Genomic DNA, 19077 nt, shown 5'->3' with positions numbered 1-19077 from the left:
GGCAGGAATGAAAGCCTTGGCTGGCCAGGAGGCCCCCTCTGGCCTCCAAACTGGGAGCTGCTGGTGCAAAACCGGGAGCAAATGCAAGAGCGAGAGGGAGCGAGCGAGAGCTGCGGCACTGGGGCATCTAGCCACCTCCTCCCCGTGGCCTGCGCCAAGCTGTGCTCAGCTCCCCTCCTGAGCACAGCAATGGAAAAGCCAGGGCCAAAGATGATGGTAACTTTTTTTTTTGTTGTCTTTTTTTTCTGGTTGTTTTTGGTTGCTCTTTTGCTCAGAAAGGCATTTTTTTAAAAAATATATTAAACAGATAACATTTTGCTAAGATGGCTCTTGGCTGGAGCCACTGACAAAGAATGACCCTCCCCAGATAAATAGGTTAAAAAAAAAAAAAGCAGCCCTCCAAAACAAAACAATCAAATACATAAATAAAACTTTTTCTTTCTTTTCTTTTTTTTTTGTTGTTGTTGTTGTCATAAGGAAAAGTGGCCCAGAGATCTCCACCTCCGTCCGTAACAGCAACGTCCATGGGGCGGATGCTGAGTCCTTGCCCGCGTGAGCGATGACGATGCCCCTCGGCTTGGCGTACCATGGTCGAGCGCGGCGGAAGAGGGATGCTCACCGAGACGCCCGCCCTTACCACGGCGGGGCAAACAGGCCCCGGGGGATGTCCCCAGCCCCATGCCACGGGCTTGTGTGCAAGGACACAGCCGTAGGAAGGAGCACAGGGATGTAAAGCAAATGTGGTGGTAGAAACCTCTCTTAAAAAGAATACAAAAGTGAGGACGTCGCCGGTTTCTCCCCAGGACAGGGCGCGGAGGACCCTCAGTGCGCTGGGCTGACGGCACCTCAGGGTTTGTTCCTCACCTGCCCGCAGCTGCCTCTTGTCCAGCTGCTTCCCCCACCCTGCATCAACCACGGGAGCCGCGCGTCCTCCCCAGTGTGACAGCCACAAGGTGCATTAAAACTAAAGCGCTGCAGGCTGGGCTTGCTGGCAACGTCCCTGTGCCTGAAGCCAGTCTGAGCTGTGCGAGCCACCCTGTGTACTCCTGCCAGCTTCCTCCATCAGCGTGAGCCCTGCCAACTCTTCAGCCGCTCACTGGGGGCACCGTGGAAGCACGCAGTTGGCACTAAGGTAAGGCCTTGCTTTAATTTTCTTTTTTAAGATTTTTTTAAAATTTTTTTTTGGAGTCCTTTTTCCCAGCCCCCTCGCTCTGAGCTCTGCGCAGCCCTGGCTGTTAGCTGCACAGCTTGCCTGTCTCATGCTCTACCGTGTTCGGCAGCTTGGCATTGAAGGCCCTCAAGGAGGACTGGATCCTTGCCACTTCATTGTTGGCCAGCTTGAGCCTGTGGCGGAGCAAGCACGTGAAGAGGTCGAGGCGGATTTTGCCAGGGGGTGACAGCCTGTTCACCCGGTCCCTGATCTCTAAGAGCTGTAGCATGGCTGAATCCTGGGAGCCCTGTGTGTAGGGGTAGTCCAGCTGAAGGATCAGGTCGCGAATAGCGTCCGGTTCAAAGGGCAGGCTGTAGCCAAAGACTTGCAAGCTGTTGATTTTCATGTACCCCAGGTTCTTGGAGGGATCTGCCATCTCCAAGGGTTCATAGTAGATTGTCTCATTGGAGCTGTCATCCAGAGACTTGATGCGACTTCGCAAGTAGACGTGGACCGTTTCAAAGAAGGTCTTCCACTTGTTCCCTAAAGTGAGCGTCCAGTTCTGGCACTGGGCAGAGACATCTACGTTAGTCCTTTCCCAATTTGGGAAGCTGCCCTCGTTGACGGGCATGAACCAGCTCTCTGAGTGGCTTCCCCCAAAGGGGTTGACATAGATGGCCATGACAGGCTCCAAGGTGCTGTTCTTGGTGAGGCAGATCTGCAGGGAGAGGGCCAACATCACGTGAACCAGCCCAGGTTTGTACTTGTTGCTCTTCAGGGTCAAGAGCATGCGCTTCCTCCAGGAGGGGTCAAACCAGCTCCCCAAGCGCATGTCATTGCTGATGAAGATAGAGTGCACCTCAATGCGGCTGTCCCGTTTCTGGAGGAGGTACTTAAGCTCCAAGTCCTGCAGGTCCGTCTCGAGCCCCAGGTAGTGCTCCAGGGAGTCAGCTACCTCGGGACGGCAGAAGCCCTGGGTGAGCACGTAGCCATGGTTGCAGGCCCCACAGCGGGTGCTGTTGTCCTCGGCACAGCTGGCGCAGGCTGGCCCTTCGCCCAAGGCACATGGTATGGGCCCCTGGCAGGAGGCTTGGTCAGAGGGGCAAGTGCAGCTGTGGCTTTCTTCCAGGAAAGTCCCAGGCACAGTGGTCTCACTGCAGTACAGGAGCGACTGAGCGCGGCTCCACCAGTACGGTAGAGACCTAGTGGAGAAGGAGACAAGGGAGGAGGGATGCTTATGTGGGACCTTTGTTGGTGAGCGACTCCCTTTCTCTAGGGAGGGAGGACTTGTGTGCGTTTTTCTGGGACCATACTGCACTTATGGTGATCCTCTCTGAGCTAAGTGTGATTTTCTACCTCCAGGCCTTAACCCAACCTGTCTTGGCCACATTCCAGGGTGGCAAAGTTGCCTCCACTGCCTTCTTACCACCAGGCTGCCCCCATCATGGTGGGGGCTCCTCTAGTCCTACCTATGGGAAGATGGGCAGGATCTGACCCCGCTCGGGGATTTGGCCTGTGCCCCAGCCTGGGGACAGGGTCAAGCCAGCAGGGCTGGCTTGGTATGGCTGATGAGGAAGCATCTTACCTCTCCTTTGGCAGTTTGAAGCGAGGTTGCCTGTGGCAGCGTTTGCTGAGGTTGAAGAGCCGTCGGATGATTCGGTGGGTTTTCCTGGACAGCAGCTTCAAGCTGGTGCCCAGCTGCTGGTAGCGATGCTGGACATCCAGGTCCATAGCCCAGTAGTGGGAGATGGCTGTCCTGTTCAGGAAACGGTCCCCTGGGAGTCTCTTCACCAGGGCCTGAAACTCCTCTGTGGGGAGAGGGACTGAGTTAGTATAGCTGCAGTGGCAAGCAGCAAGGGAAGACAGCAGAGGTGATGCTGAAACTGCCTCCATCTGACCTACCAACAGGTGATTTTCCCTGCTCTGCCCCTCAGTCTGAATGCCCAGCACTTGGCCTCTACTCGATGTATAGCCAAAAAGTACTGGTGGGAAGGGTCTTTGCATGGTCTGGGGGAAGGCCTTCTCCTTCTGCGTTGTACCGCCTCTCAGTTTGGTCTCTGGGAGCTTTAAGGTTTGCTAGAGCAGTAAGAGCACACTGTGCAGCGCTTGCAGTGACTTCTGCAGTGCTCAAGGCTGGATGCTGGGCAAGCCAAGAGGTGAGCATGCCCTGTTCCTACACGTAGTGTGCCCTGCAGTCCCTGGAGGTTGCCACTCCCAATGGAAAATGCCTGTAGGCTTAAAGGTCTTTACAGCAAGACCCATCTACGTGAGACTGGGAGATCTGTGGGCATGAACACAAAGAAGTGGTGTTACTTGGATTTACTCTGTACCTTGCCCACATGGCTCGGTTTGGGGCCGCACGGGAGCTGAGCTGACCGGTGAAACCTGGTCCTACCACAGAGGACCTGGATCCTGCCCCGGAGCCTCTGCTGCACCCGCTGACGAGGGGGATTTCAGTTTTCTATTTAGGACGCAAGGAAGGCAAAGGAGAGTTTACCAGCGGGCTGTGCCCTTGTGAGAGCCCCCTTCCAACTCTGTGATCCCCATGCTGGTTTCGGAGCTGGTTCCAGGTCACCGGTGGTTCGCCCTGCCCTCACCTGACTCCTCGAACTGGCCGTGATGGTTCTCCCAGGCGTGCTGGAGCTGGGCCAGGCTGGCCTCCATGGCCTGGAGGTCTGCCTCGGGGCAGTTGCACTGGGGGAAGGCAGGCCGGCATTGGCAGCAGCAGTCGTTGCTCCGGCACACCAGCTCCCCCTCGGAGCTGCAGGCGATGTAGCTGAGGGCGGCCGCCACGAAGCGCTCCCGCAGGTGGTAGGGCAGCACCGTCTGCAGGCCTGGAGGCAAGAGAGATCCCCGAGGGGGTCAGCGGGCACCAAGCCTGCCCCGGCCTCCCGCCCTGCAGGTTCTCAGCACCTTGCTGAGATTCGGCCGGGTCGGACCCTCGGCCAGGCGAGGGCGGGAGGGAGGGAGCCTTTCCCGTGGCCAGCCCCTGGGTGACGACAGGACAGCACCTCGCAGCCCCGGCCGCTTCCGGCCGCTGTGCTGAGTCTCACCGCTGGCTGAATCCCATATTCATATCAATTTGCTGTGGAGCCACTTGTCTGGGCTCTTTATTGATCTTGGCTCCTCTTGGCAGATGAGCAGCAGTCCCTTCCTGTCCAGCTTTGATTTCCCTCCCTCCTCCCAGCCCTTAAATTAAAAGCAACAGCTTAATTGCAGCGTGCCCCGTCCTCCCTTAGAGCCTCTGCAGGCCCACGAGCGTCCTACGGTGGCATTTAACTCCATCCCCGGAGCAGCGCTGTCTCCGCGCATCCCTGCCTCCCGGCTCTCACCAGCGGGTTATCGATCGGCTAATGCAGGTGGCGAGGCTTGAGCAGGCGTCCGGCTCGCGTTAGGCATCCTGCCCAGCGCGCGTCTCCCTGCCGGCGGCTCCGTCTCTGACGGCCCGGCCCCGCTGCCCTCCCTGCCGCCCCGAGTCTCGCGGTGCTTGGGACCGCGCGCGGGTGCGGCAACAAAAACGTCTTTCCAGCTTCGCCCCGCGGGGCTGGATCGCAGTGCCAAAGGGCCTTCATTTCCCAAGATTCGCATGGCTCCTAAAGGCCCCCTTAATTATTTGCTAGGGGATAACGTGCTTTTTTCCGGCCGTGGCACCTTCCGTCCCTCTGCCCTCCGCGTCCGTCCCCGGCCCTTACCCAGGAGCTGCACTTTGTTCTCGGGGCTCTGCACCAGGACGGAGCTGACCGAGTCCAGGTTGTCGTAGTTGCTGCAGCCGAGCGGCCCCGTCCGCGTTTCTGTTACCTAGGCAGGACCAGAGGTCACGTCAGCGGCTCGGGAAGGACGTACGGGCGCAGGACAGACACAATCCTGCCAGCGGGGCTAAAACGCTCTTTGGGGGCGGGGGGCAATGGGGACAACAACGTGCATGGAGGGGCTGCAAACAGCTCCCGACTGAGCTGGCCAGGCCACCCCAAAGCGAGGGGATGCTGCGGCAGCTTGGAGAGACATAATTGCCTGCTAATTGGCCTGTTGACAGGCAGCAGCCCTGCCTCCAGCCCGCTGATAAATGTGGCTTCGTTAGTGTGCCCAATTTCCCATAAATAACGCAAACGCGATAACCTTGCCGGGGCTTGCTCCCTCCCTGCTCCGGCTGCCCGGGGGCGGGGGGCTGCTTGCTTAGCAGAGGCGGGTTTGCAGCTGCGGGAGGTGGGCTTACAGCCACGGATTTGGTAACGTGCCAGCGCAGAGCAGGGTGGGTTGGTGTCACCTCTGCGGAGGCGAGCAGCCAGGCTGTGCCAGGAGCTGCCCGACCCCCCGGGAGGTTCCCTGGGCGGTCGCGGCAGCGAGGTCTGCTCTAGCCCGGTGCAAGGGGCTGCAGCGGCAGCCGTTGCCCACAGTCATGCACACCCGAGCGCAGGCCCAAGCCTGGGCTTTGCAGCCTCGACCGGCTTTAAACAGCTGCTGGTGAGTCCCGGGGTGCTGTCTCCCCACGCAGCCCTCTCCCTCGCACTCCTCGTCTACCTTGATGGCCGCCGTGGCGATCTGGATGTGGTGGAGCCGGCGCAGCGTGCTCTCCCGGTCGATGAAGTAGGAAGCGGCCAGCTGGTGCAGGGTCTCCAGCGAGACCACGGAGCTGTTCCCAACCCCTCCTCCGGCACCGATGGGCTCTGCTCGCCGGCTCAGCTTGCGTTTGTCCACAAAAATGGTCAGGGACTCCTCTCCTGCAGGGACACGCCACGCGTTTCAGGGGCAGCTGGGTCTCTTGCCTCCCCTCCCTTGGCCCTATTGCTCCAAAAACCCCTATGGCCTTTATTTTCCAAGCCATCCGCGTGGTTGGAAAAGGGAGCGAGTGGCGTCTGCAGCCCCGCAGCCTCGGTGAGGGGCCCGGCGGGCAGCGCTCACCTCCCAGCGTGGCGGCGAGCAGGAAGTGCGTCCCATACTTTTTGATGAGGTTGTCGGTGATCTGCTGCAGGCTGGGCCTGCGTCCCAGCAGGCGGATGTTGCGGATGAATTCAGGGGCGAGGGGCAGTGGTAAGCTGAAGAAATCTTTCCTCTCCAGGGCCAAGTTATTCACCTTCCAGCGAGCAAATTCCCTGTGGAAAGAAGACAAGGAGCACGGCCGTGAGCTGCGGGAGCCGGGGAAACGGAGGCCTGAGAAGCAAGTGCCCTGTGATGGGCAGAAAGCTGGCGAGGCTTTCCTTGGGCAGGGCGCGCTAGGGTGGACGCAGCCTCAGGACCACCTTTGGCGGTCTGAGGGACACACGAGAAGCTCAGAGAGGACAGAGTTGGACTTTGGCAGGGCAAGGCAAGTGGCTGTGGTGCTACAGAGGATTAATAGTTGGAAAAACTTCCAAAGAGGCTATCCTGGCCTCCCCACCTCCTTAGTGGAGCTGAAGGACCTGCCCCTACTCCAGCTCCTCAGTGTGGGATCACTGGGAGACGGCCGGGGCTTGCAGCAGAGCCCTGGCTGGAGGACCCGGGCATCCTGCTCTCTCTGGCCTCAGGATCGCATGTGCTGATGCTTCCAGCTAAGATCGAGCCCAAATGAAAACTGAGGTGCTCCCTATGCCATCAATGGTAATAATGAGCTACAAGTATTGAAGATGTCCGTTAGCATTAATGAATCAGTCACCTCTGCTTGGCATTAATCACCACCGGGCACAGCTCCATCGTACAGGAGTGCCTGCGTGGGCCTAATCCATCTGATTCTCCTCTCGGACATCGCATTCCTATGGCTCTGGGTGAAAATCCAATAGCTGGGTGTTTATTGCATTTAAATAATGATAGCGTTGCATACAAGGCCAGAGGTAGCGGGCTGAGCCGGGCTGTGGCTGCCGAGAAGCAGCCGCTGCGGAGAGGGCGAGGGGTGCTGGGGTGCCCTCTCGGGTGCAGAGGCCCCCGGCGGGAGGGGAGGACGCATGGGCGTCGGGCGACTGCGTCCGTCCGTCCGTCCCCTCTTGGCAGCGGCGGCGCGAGCGCCAGCCCCCCGCGGCGCCTGGCATCGCCCGGCGCGAAGGCAACCCGCCAGCCCGCTGCCTTCTCAAACAACGGCCCCGTAAACAATGATCGGCCAATTTCTGCCTAATCGTCACCATTTTGCTCTAATTAAAATCAAGCTGCGGCTTTCAGACAGTTTAATTAGGGCTGATTGGGAAAAGATGGGAAGGGGGGAGGAGGGGCAGGCAGGCAAGCAGGCAAGCAAAGCCGAGCCAGGGGAGCAGCCTGGGGACTTGCAGGGTGCCAGGCTGCCTCCCAGGGTGACCTATGGGCCCCAAAAGTCTAATATCAGGGCAAGGGACTCATGCTGGGTGGCAGGGAGTGGAGGAAACCGTGCTCACAGAGGGAGGGAGAGGACAAGGCTGCCCGGAAGGCAGGAGGCTGAAGAGCCTGGGACAGAAAGGGAGGACGCGTTGCGGTGATGGAGGTGCAAGGTGGGAATCGGGTTTGGCACGCCTGTCCCGCTGCCCTCCGGGCTGCTGCTCACAGCCCCGAGGGCTGAGCCCTTCCTCAACTTTTTGGCAGGGAAATACTCAATTGCACAAACTGCGGTCCTGGATATTCAGGGTCGCCAGCAAGGCCCCCGCAACGCCAGCCCCCTGGGGACACCGTGCCGCCTCTCCCGGCCGGCTGCTCCAAGGCGTTTAATCCTCCTGCCCGGGATGCTCCGGCAGCTTTCCCGGCTGGCATGGCCGAGCTCCGATTTCTGCCTCGGGCGCGTGGCGATGGGCGAGCGCTGCTCGGCGGAGCGGCAAGCAGCTGCCTGCGGCGACGGCCCCCTATCCCTGCCTTTGCCCGTCCTGCCGGCAAAACAAGCTGCCAGCTGATTATCAGCCTTGGAGGAGGCGCGCGCGCGAGCGAGCCGGCTGCGCTCCCTCGGGGGGGCTCCTTCCTGTGCCACCAGCGTCACCGGCAGCCTCTCGGGGGCCGCGGCGGGTGCCTCGGCAGGGGAGCGGGTGCAGCGGGCTCCGCAGCGACGCCGATCCCAGCGCCGGCGTCCGCTCCCCCGCTCTGGCGCCAGAAACCCCCTCCCCGGCTGATTTTGCACCGGGGAGGAGAGGAAAGGAAAAGAGCTGCTCTTTTAGGGGCAATTAGATGGCTTCCGCCGCTCGTTACGGCGGGGTTGGTGGCCCCAGTTGGTGCCCAGAGCGGGTTTCTCACGCAGGCTGGCTGCGGGCGGCCCTTCGCTGTGGTCGGTGGACCCCGCTGCTGCTTGCCGAGCCTCGTTTTTCTGCTTGCAAGAAGCTCGCCCGGCGTCAGCCTCGGCGGGCGTAGCGTCCTCCTCCCCCCGAGACGCCGCGCTGGCCGGCCGCGGCCCTCCTGGGCCGTCGCGGCCCACGCTGGGCCCAGGTGCTGGCCTGGGAGCTGGGGCGGCTGGTTCGCCCTCAGCGGGTGAGCGCCGAGCGGGAAGAGCGAGGAAAAACAGTACGGCGGAAAACGTGGCGTCGTTCCTAGTCCGCCGCCAGCAGCAAACAGCTACGGGCAGTTAGCGGCTGAGCCAGGAGGTGTCCCAGCCTGCTCGGCCCCGGCCGACCTGTCTACACGGCCTCATCCAGCCTCTCCATCATCGCAGGTCTCCTCCTGGAGAGCCCGGGGGGCCATCGAGGCGCCGTCCAGCGAGGCGGTGCTGGGGTCCGACCCGGAGGCGCTCCATCTCGCCCCGGCTCGGGGGCCGCGCGAGCGGGCTCTGCTCTCCCCGGCGCGCGAGCTGCGCTGCCCGGCCGAGCCCCGCGTCTCCCGCCCGCTCCTCCGACGCCGCGCCGAGGGACGCCGCTCGCGTGCAGGAGCCTGCGGTCTGGGTGCCCGGCTCAAGCCCCGCCGGGTCGCCAGAATTAGCGAGCCGAGAAGTTCAAAAGAGCAAAGCCAGCTCGGCGAAACCCGCCTGGGCACCCGTCCCGGCCGGTCCAGCTCAGTCCGCGGCTGAGATTAGATCCGCTCTAATCCGTGCGGGGGGGACGCGAACCCCTCTGCCCTCGAGCCGCCCCGCGGCGCCCTCCCCGACCCCCCGCCGAAGGGCCGGCCCCGGCGCTGCCGCTCACCTGTAGATCCTGTACCTGGTGGTGAAACCCTGCCGGTAGCGCTCCACGAAGTCCACGTACTCCTGGGCTCGGTAGAAGGGGCCGCGGTCGGTAAGGAGCCAGTCGAGGGGCACCGCGCTGGAGGAGGAGGAGGAGGAAGAGGAGGCCACGGCGGAGGCATGCTGTTCGGGGGCCGGGCCGCCCGCCCCGCAGCGGCAGCAGCAGGCGCTCAGGGCCAGGAGGGCCAGCGGCCACGCGAGCATCCGCCGGGGCCCTTCAGAGCGAGAGCCGTCCCGCCGCCTCATGCTTCTGCCGCCCGGCCGGCTCCGTCATTCTCGCCCCGCGCCGTCCTCGGGGACACCGGCCGCCCTGCAACGGCACCGCGGCAGAGAGGGCAGCCCGTCAGGCCGAGACGCCCCGGGGCGTCCCAAAGCCTTAAATCCCGAGGCGGGGAGGCGCCGGGGAAGCGAAGGCCTCCTGCTAGCGCGCGCGTACACGTATGTCTTGCACACGTGCAACATCTCGACCAAGCGGCTCAGCCCTGGGGCATCCCCAGGGGCTCACGTCCTCTACCAGGCGCAGCGATGGCAGCCCCGCGGTGGGGACACGGATGAAGGGACGGGGCACCGAGCTCCACGGAAAAGGGAATTAACAGCAGATCAAATCACCGGCATCGCAGGCTAATTCCCTGTGATGACCCAAAGCACAAGCCCTACTGATAACCTAATGCTTGAGCATTTAGGTGATGTGGGTTTCAGGTGGAGCCAATTTGCTGCCCACCCAGAGGCTGCAGGGACCCGGGACCTATATGTAAGCCAAATGCAGCCCCAGAGCAAAGGGAACTGAGATCAGCATGGAGGGGCTCCAGTGAACACAAGCCCTGCTCTGGGGAGAGCTGGGCCTGCCCTGGTGGTGCTGCAGAAGGTAGGACTTTATGTGGTTGCTGGTGCCGGCTGTAGAAAGAGCTAAATGAAATCCTGACTAATGCCCGTTAAAGGAACTTCTGGCCTTTGCTTTATGTCTTCCTTGGTCTGCATCAGCCTGGTGCACCAAGCTGTGCAGTGCCTGTAATTACAGGTAGCTGATGGGGGTTGTGCCTCTGCGAGACAAGTTGGGCAGCAAATCTCTGCCAGAGCACTGGCAACAGGTTAGAGCTCTGCTGTGATGCCCTGCTCCTTCCCTGGGGTTCAGGCTCTGGCTGCTGGGGGAAGAAAATCAGCTGTGACAGTGATGGGAGCAATCTGTTGGAATTGCAGTGTCAGGTGTCAACTCAGATCAGCTGGGAGAAGGAGGGAAGGCCAGGCAAAAATCAAAATCCACTGCTGTAGAAATGGGGTTGGGCTCTCTGCAGGGTGCATGCCAAGAAAATACAGCTTGTACGAGGTGCTTGAGGCATCGAGCTTCTGTGGAACATTGAATGTGGCAGGAAAATCTCCCTAGGAGAGTCCAGATGGGAGCTAATGGATGTAGAGCATTTTGTGGATGTCCATCATGAGCACGCGAAGAGCCTCTCGAGTCTGTTTCAGTCAGGTTAAAAAAAAAAAAAATCTAGTTCCTCCAAAATGAACTGGAAAAATGAGCTTCTCAGGTTGTAGGTGCAGGTTCATCCACGCGCGGATGAGGTTTGACTTCTGTGTTTGGGGGGGAAATGTTGGACAGCTAGGTGGGCCTCCTGGCTGTCTGGTGGGGCCAACTGCGTTGGTGTTTTGAAGGTAATAGGTGCATATCTCCAGCCCAGACCTGTCTGGTCTGATGGTCCAGCTGAGCTGGTGCACAGCTTGGAGGATCTGTGCTGAGCAGCTTAAATGGGGGCGCCTTGGGCTGGGGGCAGTGAAGCGCAGGTAGGTTGGTGGGGCCAGCCCGGGGTCAGAGTATGGATTTGCAAGTCACGTTGCCCGTGTGTTGGAGGGGGGCTAACAGAGACGTTACAGGGTCTGGGCTCCCGCGCGGTGGCGGAGCGGGGAGAGAGCGCTTTCCGCCTCGTTGGCTTTCCTCGGGCGGCGAGAGCGCTTGGACTGAAAATCCTCCCAAAACAAAGCGGAGCTTGGAGTCAGCCTAACTCCAGAACTGACTATTTCATTAGCCAATGTCAACGCTGAGTATAAAAATATGGAAGTGGGCCGTGACGGAGGACCCAGCCGTCGAGACGGACGGAGGGAGGGAGGGAGGGAGGGCAGACTCCCTGCCTCATCTCTGGAGCCCTGCGAAGGCTGCTGGCTTCAACCAACTCCACCCAAGGGCTTATTCCACCGCTACGGCACCTTCGTGCTTTATCTTTGCCCTCTCCTGCGAGGTCAAACTGCTGCAAGTGGCAGGAGGTGGGGAAGGGGCTGGCAGACCCGGGCCATGGGAGCGGTGGGGGCCCAGCGCGCAGGGATTTGTTTCTATTCCCAGGAACGGCTGATGGGCCAAGGGGAAGGTGGGCTGGGAGGCCGAACGCACACGCCTGGCGAGCAGGCACCAGTGCCAGCCCCACGTTCTCCCCAACTGGGGTTTGGCAGATGATTCATCAGATTCAAACATGTAATTTTGTTTTTTTTTTTTCCCTTCCCCTCCTCTTCTATTTTTAAACCCTTAAGGGTGCACTTTGATTACGCTTTTTCAGCTTCTCGCTTCCTCAGCCAGCGGGGCCGGGTCCTTGTTAATTTTGAACAAAAGCTGAGATTCTCGCACCGCGAGACTCGGGGCGCTGGGGCTTGGGGGGAGGCAGGAGGCAGCGGAGCTGGCAGCGCTACAGCTATTTGCAAGCTGTCTCGCCGGTGTTAATGTAGGTAACTGCGTGGCAGAGGCCGCGGTCGCAAAAAGCACGCTCTCTCTTGCCCTCGCGCGCCGGGGAGCTGATAGTCGCCATGAGACAGCAGGAAGGGACCGAAGCGCTGAATTTTGCAGCCCTTCCGGAGTACTGTCAAACAATATCGCAATGGAAGCGGTGTTGTCCGTGCTGCCCCCAATGCTATTTTTCCACCTGGTTTTCCCAGTTACCTGGGAGGAGGTTTCTGCCCTTCGCGTGCTAGGCTGGAGGTCATGCCCCCCCCCCCTTCCCCCCCCTGAAACGCAGCAGGACCCGAATGAACCTGGTTGCTCCCAGACCTGCAGAGGGTGCAAATACACAGAATTTCTCCCTTGTGTCTCTGGCTGAGAAACGGAGGCAGTTGTGCTCCTGGAGCAGCCCGTTCATGAACCCCGTATGCAAAAACGTGCTCCCTGTAGGGTTAAATATTGCTGTGCCAACAGCAAAGCACCTTGCTTATATAGCTCGTGTGTTATGTAGCATGTCTGTCATGCCAAGAGCAGGCTTGGCATGTTGCTCCCGCATCCTGCTGGCTGCCCTCTGCACGCGCTACCTGCCGCCTCTTATCATCTTTTAGGTGGCTTCTGACCTTGCTTGTGGCTGTTGTAGCAGTGTCCTGGTTGCTCCAAGGACATTGCTGCCTGTCTTGGCTGATCTTTGCTCGGGTAGAAATGCTGCGCCCTGACTATGTCCTGTCCTAGCGTATGCCGGTTGCCCGGAGATGTCATGTCGCAGTGTGCGCCGTTGCTGTGGCAGGTTTTCTGCGCCCCAGCAGCTGGTTTCTTGGGCGCAGAGTCCCTGCAGGTTGGTCACGGCAGGGGCAGGACAGTCCTGCCACCGGCTGCCCACTGCCCTGTCTGGGCACATGCAGCTCAAGCCAGCAGGCCTTCTGGGTGGCTGCTGAGGGCCAGATATTGGGGATGGAGAAACCTTGGGCCGTTTCTCTACGCTGCAGTCCCCAGCCCAGCTAGAAACCCTTTGGGAGATGCAGTTCTGCCTCCTTTCCTGGGGGGTTTATTCTGGGTTTCAAGGCTGAATGCATGATGTGTCCTCATGGACACCTCGTGCTTTACTGCTCAACAACAGGAATATTCAATAGCTGCCTATCTCCAGACTGTGGCTGCTGTAAAAGGGTGCAGATCTGCCCAGCGAGGGTCCCTCTCCCCTCCTGCTGCGTGGATCCCTTATAGTGAATTAGCAGGTGACTGGCCTGCTGCAGCCCAAGCCCGTGGTCCAGCTTCCTACTGTGCACAGGTTGGGGCCACATCTGCCTCTTTTTTACACCTTCTCGCTCCAGGGTGGCCACTCATGCCCACAAGCCTCCTTGCCAAAAGAAACTTGAACTCCCGAGTTGGACAGGAGCAGAGGGATGAGCAAGGAACCAAGGGCTGCAGAGCACCCATGTGGGCTGCACTTTGGTTAGAGGTCAAACTTATCCCCTCAGACCGGCTACGCCACCCCACGCGTGTTCATGAGCCGTTCCAACTTAACGGCTCTTATGGCTCGTGGGATAAATAAAACAGGTATATGTAAATGCCGATAGCGCCATGTATTCCTTAGTCCACGTAGCTACAAGTTATTGCCTGTATGCTTCAGCCCAGCGCTGGCATCGCAGACCTGCCCTTGACCGCTGGGTGAGCATAGCTTTGGCTACCAGTCCTAGCTTCATGCCCGTGCCACCAAGAGCAGGAGAAGAGCCTGCATTGGGCAGGATTAGTCCAGAGGAGCCTACTGGGATTTCCTCCTTCCTACATCAGCCTCCTCCCTGCCGCTGCACATAACAAATATGGGGAGGGCGCAGGGAGCCTTAAACGGGGGGATCGGACGCGCGAGGCCCCGGCGCTGCTACGCCAACCCCTCTGCCGTGCCAGGAAGGCAGCAGCTGACCCGGTGCAAAGGTTTCGCCTCTCAGCACAGCTCTCGGCTCCATCGGCCGTCTGACCGGCGGCGTCCCCAGGAGCGCCGCGGAGCAAGGCAAGAGCCTTGCGGGATGTAACCTCGATCTCGGGCCGCGTGGCTCCGTCTTCGAACGCGGGTTGCTGCCGCGTAGGAGTGAGCACAGCTCGTCTGTGCGGGGCGTACCTCTGCCTGCTGACACGGGCGCCTTCCTGGGAAGTCGGGGCCAGCAAAGCTCCTTGGTAACAAGTAACCTCATTGACCTTGCTACTAGAGCTGGAAATAACTTTCTAATCGCTTTTCCTTGATCCAAAAGAATGGAGATTTGATGAGAAGCATCTGACTGCTCTTTTTGATTTAGGGCTTGCCTCACGCAGGGTGGAAAACTTTCAGCTCTCCCCCCCCCCCCCCCAAAAAAAAAAAAAAAAACTTTAAAACTGAGGAAGAAGAGCGCCAAAGCAAATGTTCTTGGCAAACTTTCCCAGGAGCACAAGCTGCGTCCTGGCTAGTTCTGCCCAACCTTCTCGCCGCTCCTCTCCGACCCTGTTGCCTGCAGCAGAAAGCCAGGCGTCCCTCCAGTAACTGCTAATGCGTGTCCCATATTGTCAGTCATCAGGAGCCGAGTTTGCTTCTGCAGTGGGTGTCTTTATCCAGGAAAAGGCCTGACTTCACTGCGCAGCTAGCAGCGTGGATGAACTGCAGCAGCATCCCTCTACTCCCCTCGCCGGGGAAGGGCCCGGGCTTGCTGGGAGACGACGGCGACTGCAGCAGTAACCTGCAGAGTTATGCCGAGGTCCTGCTTGCTTTGATGCCGAAGGCAAAGCGTCTCTGGAGCCATGTACTCCACCGCTAATCAGGCAGAGTTCGATAATTAAGACATTAGCTAATTGTCAGGGACATTAACATTGATTTCTGCCCTTTCATGCTGCAGCAAGTGATTTAGCTATATATATATATGTATATATATATGTATATATACACTGTGAAGTGGGCATGGGGGAGAGGCACCGGGTGGTACAGCGTGGCTCTCCCCCAGCAAGCGCTGTATCTGCTGGGTGCTGCAGCGAAGCACGAGGCTCCTGACGCTCGGGCACTGCCCCTCAGGATTTGCTCAGCTGAAGCCTGTAGAAAAAAACAGTGGTGCTGCTCCCCGGGTGTTTCTGAGCCAGGCAGGCTCATACCTGTCGTTGGTAGACCTAGAAAGGCTGAGAACTGCCGGGCAGGGGATGAGGACGGGTTGCCTGGTCACTATGCATCCCCTGGGACTCTGGAGCTTGGGGGATATTTGGGACCGAGCCCCTGCAAAGCCCCTCTGCTCTAGCTAGCCAAGAGGCTGCAGCGCACATGCGTGGAGCTGGCAAGCGCCAGGGAGCCAGACCCTGCTCCTGGGGCCGGACCAGCGCCCGGACCCCTGTCCTTCCGCTCCTGCCAGCGTCCCAGGGCAGAGCCCAGCTCCAAACTGGGTAAGAAATATCCACTCCAGGCCTGGCAGGTGCTTTGCAGGCATGGGGACCTGAGGACTGCACCCAGCCCCAAAAATCTCTCTGGGACCCTCTACCCACTGCTTCCAGTGTCCCCAGGGCTCAGTGTCTTGCTGGCCGTACCATCAGACACATCCATGTCCTGGGGTACAGGAGCGCCTTGTCCCCGTCCCCGCTCGGAGAAGGGGATGAGCTGGCACAGCCACGCGGGACCCCGGAGGAAGGAGCGAAGGTGCGTCCGCACGGGGAGCGGGGATGGTGCGGGGCCAGGGCGAGCCAGGCTCGCCCCGAGCTCCCTGCGCGGGCCTTTTTGTGGGAATGAAAGTCAGGCTTATGCGCCTGAGTCACCTTCTCATTACATGGGGGAAAGATTTATCAAATTAAGGCCACTTAAAAGTGCCTGGGCAAGAGGCTAAGTGCAGTTTAGCTTCTGGAGTGGATTGACTGGGATGATCTCACCGACGTGAATTCACGCAGGCAGCCAGGGGACGCGCTGACAGGGTCAGCCCAAAACGGCTGCTGCTCCCACCCCTCGCACCACCTGAGCTAGATGCACCTCTTGGGCCAGATAAATGCAAAGGGCTTGATCCTGCAGGGTGCCAAAACTCACTCCGGAGCCTGCAGTACGATGAGCCGTGATGCACCGGCTCCGAACATCCCTGGGCAGGGTCCTTGGGGACCCATAAGGCGCTGCTCCCGTGCACCCAGCTGTCCGCGCGAGCCCGTGGGGCTGCAGCTGAGACGCAGCCTGGCCGTTCCCTGCCTGCTCGCACGCAGCTGCCTCCTTGTCCCCAGCTCCCCTCCTGCTCCCCCCTCCCCTCCCAGTAAAGAGCCGCTCTCCGCACGGCGGGGCGCAGCTCCGTCTGCTCCCACGGAAGTGCCGGGGACTCATTGATCTGCCTGGCCGACGGGGACGCGGAGCAGGGAAGTTACGAGAGCGAGCCAGGCGCCGCTGGCGCTCCAGCGGCACGGCGATGCACGGCAGGGGTGCCGCCAGGCAGCCTGGCGCGGTCGGTGGGGACACGGCTCTGGGCACCGCAGCCCCAAGGAAGGGGGCCACGCTGCGTTACAGCATCCCTGCTAGACTCCTGGAAATGATCCCCCGCGCCTGTTGGGTTGCTCTTGCTAAACGACTTAAGTGGCTTTCTTTGCCCCAGACCCCTGAGAATGCTTTGAAAACTTGCAAGACTTTATGAATTGGGTTCTTTTTATTAACTCTTCCTTCCATCCTTAGGAGCAAGGAACTTTAAGATGAGAGTAAAAGAAAAATGTCAGAAAATGCCTGGACTTGGAGGTAAGGATTTGCATAAAACATCAAATGAGAAGCAGCCTGGGCTGCAGTCGAGGGAGGCAGCGGTTGTGTGCGGCGCTGCACCAGCGCCATGTGTTCTGCCCTGCAGCTTTGTTCGCAGCAGGGCTTTCACACCCCCAGGCACAAACCCTCTTAAAAGAGAGGCATGCAAAAATGCAACTCCCTCCCAGCACAGAGACAGCAGCAGAGGTGGCTTCCCCTGTCTCAGGCTAAGCAGCTGAGCTTTCAGCCTGAAGCATCCCTGCAGACAGGTCCCTGGGGCAGGGAACAGTATCCCAGAAGCCAGCCACCCCCCCAGGGAGAGGACGGTGCTTCCCGTTGTCACAGCGTGCTCAGTGCCAGCCTCGCACAGGACCTCCTTTGCATGCTGCGGAGGTGATGTGAGGATGCATCCCTCCTGCTGCTTTCCATCCCTTGCTTGCCATCGTGCAGGTGGGTGCAGGCCCAGGGCTCCCCATCCTCACCGGAGGGACAGTGCTGCACGGTGGTAGCTCAGCATGCAACAGCACAAGGAAAATAAAGCGGTGGATGCCTGGCACTGGGGGAAGGAGTTAGGCAACTGGAGTGGAGCGCTCCCCCTTCCCAGCCTTGTGTCCTCATGCACCGGCAGCCTGCTCCCCCAGCCCTGTTTGGGGGCCAGGCAGGAGCCTGGTGCTTCCAAAAGTGCCATCAAACCCCTACTGAAACCAGCTCCGCTCAGAAAGTGCGCAGGGGCTCCTTGCAGCATCTGTGGGCTCACGTGGACCCTCTCGCTGCTGACAGAGGGGGGACACTGACATCTGCCGGCAGGTCCCACCTGGCCCCGCAGCACCTAGCCCTCGCTGGTGCCTGGCTCACACCAGACCCAGGTCCTCCTGCCTGGCCGGGCCGGTGGCACTGCAGGGCCACAGCGCAAGCCAGCCCATGCAGCAGCTCATCCTCAGAGGGGGCCAACGGTGCATGGGTCCCTCCAAGGGAGGGACCAAGGGGATGATGCACTCCACTGTGCTGCAAGCGGATGCTCTCAAGCCTGGTGCTTTAAGGACCCAGAGTTGCTTCCTTCCAAAAATTAGCAGGGCTCTATTGAGTGTTTGCTGCTGGCGCGTTATCAGCGCCGCACCGATAACTGGACACGGCGCTGGGGCGAGCAGAGCAGAGCAGGGGCCCGGGGCAAGGCTCCCGCGCCGGGTCGCTTCGCCTCGGCTGAAAGGAAAGGGATAAGCTGCGGGCAGAGGGGCTGCGTGTTGTGCCTTGGGGGACTTCCGAGGGGCTGCCCGTTGATTTATGCTTGCCTTAGAGCAAGGGCTATTTGGGAGGGCATCTTCCCCCCCAGCGCCTGCTGCTCTGGGGCTCCTCTCCTGCCAGCGGTTTCCCCCAGAGCAGAGCACGCCGTGTGCGAGCGTCGGGTCCGGGGCAGGTTTCTCCACCTCGGGGTAACCCCTCGTTTATCCCGAGCGTCCCGCCAGCGTTCAGCGCCCTCTCCCCAGTCTCACCCACCCCGCGCGGTGAGCCCCGAGCGGCGGGGCAGCTTCCCCAAGGTCACCGGGGCGGCTGCACCTCGCCCCCACCCCGCTCCACCACCGAACGTGTCACAAGCGCGCCGGGGCTCAGCGCGCCCCCCCCAACCCCCCGGCGCACTCACCCCGGGTTGCGGGAGGCTCAGCGCCGCCGGGGCGCCCGCCGCCTGTCCCGTCCCGTCCGCTGCTCAGCACTGGCCGGCGGCGGCCCCGCGCCCACGCACCGTGTCCTGCTGCCGGGCCGGCGCATCGGGCGCGCCCCGCCCGCATCCCGCGGCCGCCGGTGCCGCCGCCGCTCGCCGCCTCCACGCTCGCCCCGCTGCCGCCCCATAATATATGCAGCGGCGGCGGCCAATAAAAGGCGCCGGCAGCCGCCCCGCCCGCTCCCATTGGCGCGCCCCGAGCCGGCTCCGCGCCGCTATTGGCCGCGGCTGGGCGGGGCGGGGCGAAGCGGCGGGTCGGGGGCGGTGGGCTCGCGTGGAGCGGCGCGGCGTGGAGCGGAGCGGGTACCGGGCGGGGGCAGGTCCGCCCGCCCCGCCCCGTCCCGTCCCGTCCCGTCCCGCGGTGGTGGTGGTGCCGGTGGTCCAGGCGCACCGGCACACCGTGGGGTGAGGGGTAACCGGTTACGCAAACCCACGCCCCTGCGGCGTGGGAAGGTGGGTACGCACAGACACGCGCGCACCCCTGGGCGGTGCGGGCGGAGGTGCACGCAGAAACACGCGGAAATCATTCGTGGTGCTGGTGGCGCTCAGCGTAGCCCCAAGCCGCTCGAGGCTTGCTGTTTGCCCTGCCTCGCTTACCGAGCCCCGAGGGGCAGTTAGCGCCCATGTGCCCTCTAGCAGGCGCGGGTGCATCCCCCCGCCTCCCCCCCCCGCCGTCCAGCGTTGCCCTGTTTTGCAGGAAAACGTTGGTTCCCCTCGCTCTGCCGCTCAGCAGATG

At 61.0% G+C, this 19077-nt stretch overlaps 1 protein-coding gene across 1 annotated transcript; it reads right to left on the bottom strand.

The window, feature by feature from the left end:
* Positions 1-273: 273 nt before the first annotated feature.
* On the bottom strand, positions 274-18374 carry BRINP2 (BMP/retinoic acid inducible neural specific 2). Its single transcript, XM_068952689.1, has 8 exons — positions 18264-18374; positions 9184-9531; positions 6050-6240; positions 5669-5868; positions 4843-4948; positions 3748-3984; positions 2736-2958; positions 274-2352 (listed from the first exon to the last, which is right to left on the bottom strand). The coding sequence occupies exons 2-8, from the start codon at positions 9465-9467 to the stop codon at positions 1236-1238; spliced, it is 2358 nt and encodes a 785-aa protein (XP_068808790.1). The 5' UTR covers positions 9468-9531; positions 18264-18374; the 3' UTR covers positions 274-1235.
* Between the last annotated feature and the right edge of the window lie 703 nt (positions 18375-19077).

This window comes from Struthio camelus, chromosome 8, assembly GCF_040807025.1.
Source record: "Struthio camelus isolate bStrCam1 chromosome 8, bStrCam1.hap1, whole genome shotgun sequence".
Classification (NCBI taxonomy): domain Eukaryota; kingdom Metazoa; phylum Chordata; class Aves; order Struthioniformes; family Struthionidae; genus Struthio; species Struthio camelus.
The sequence above is the reverse complement of the archived record's forward strand: the minus strand, read 5'-3'. Positions and strand labels throughout refer to the sequence as shown.

What these genes read in the sequence shown, in the direction of transcription:
- BRINP2 (XM_068952689.1), bottom strand. Translation starts at nt 9,467, where the DNA reads ATGAGGCGGCGGGACGGCTCTCGCTCTGAAGGGCCCCGGCGGATGCTC. An exon ending in GAACAAAGTGCAGCTCCTGG is followed by an intron (nt 3,985 to 4,842) that starts GTAAGGGCCGGG and finishes TCTTGCCTCCAG; the next exon opens with GCCTGCAGACGGTGCTGCCC. An exon ending in CGGCCAGTTCGAGGAGTCAG is followed by an intron (nt 2,959 to 3,747) that starts GTGAGGGCAGGG and finishes CTCTCCCCACAG; the next exon opens with AGGAGTTTCAGGCCCTGGTG.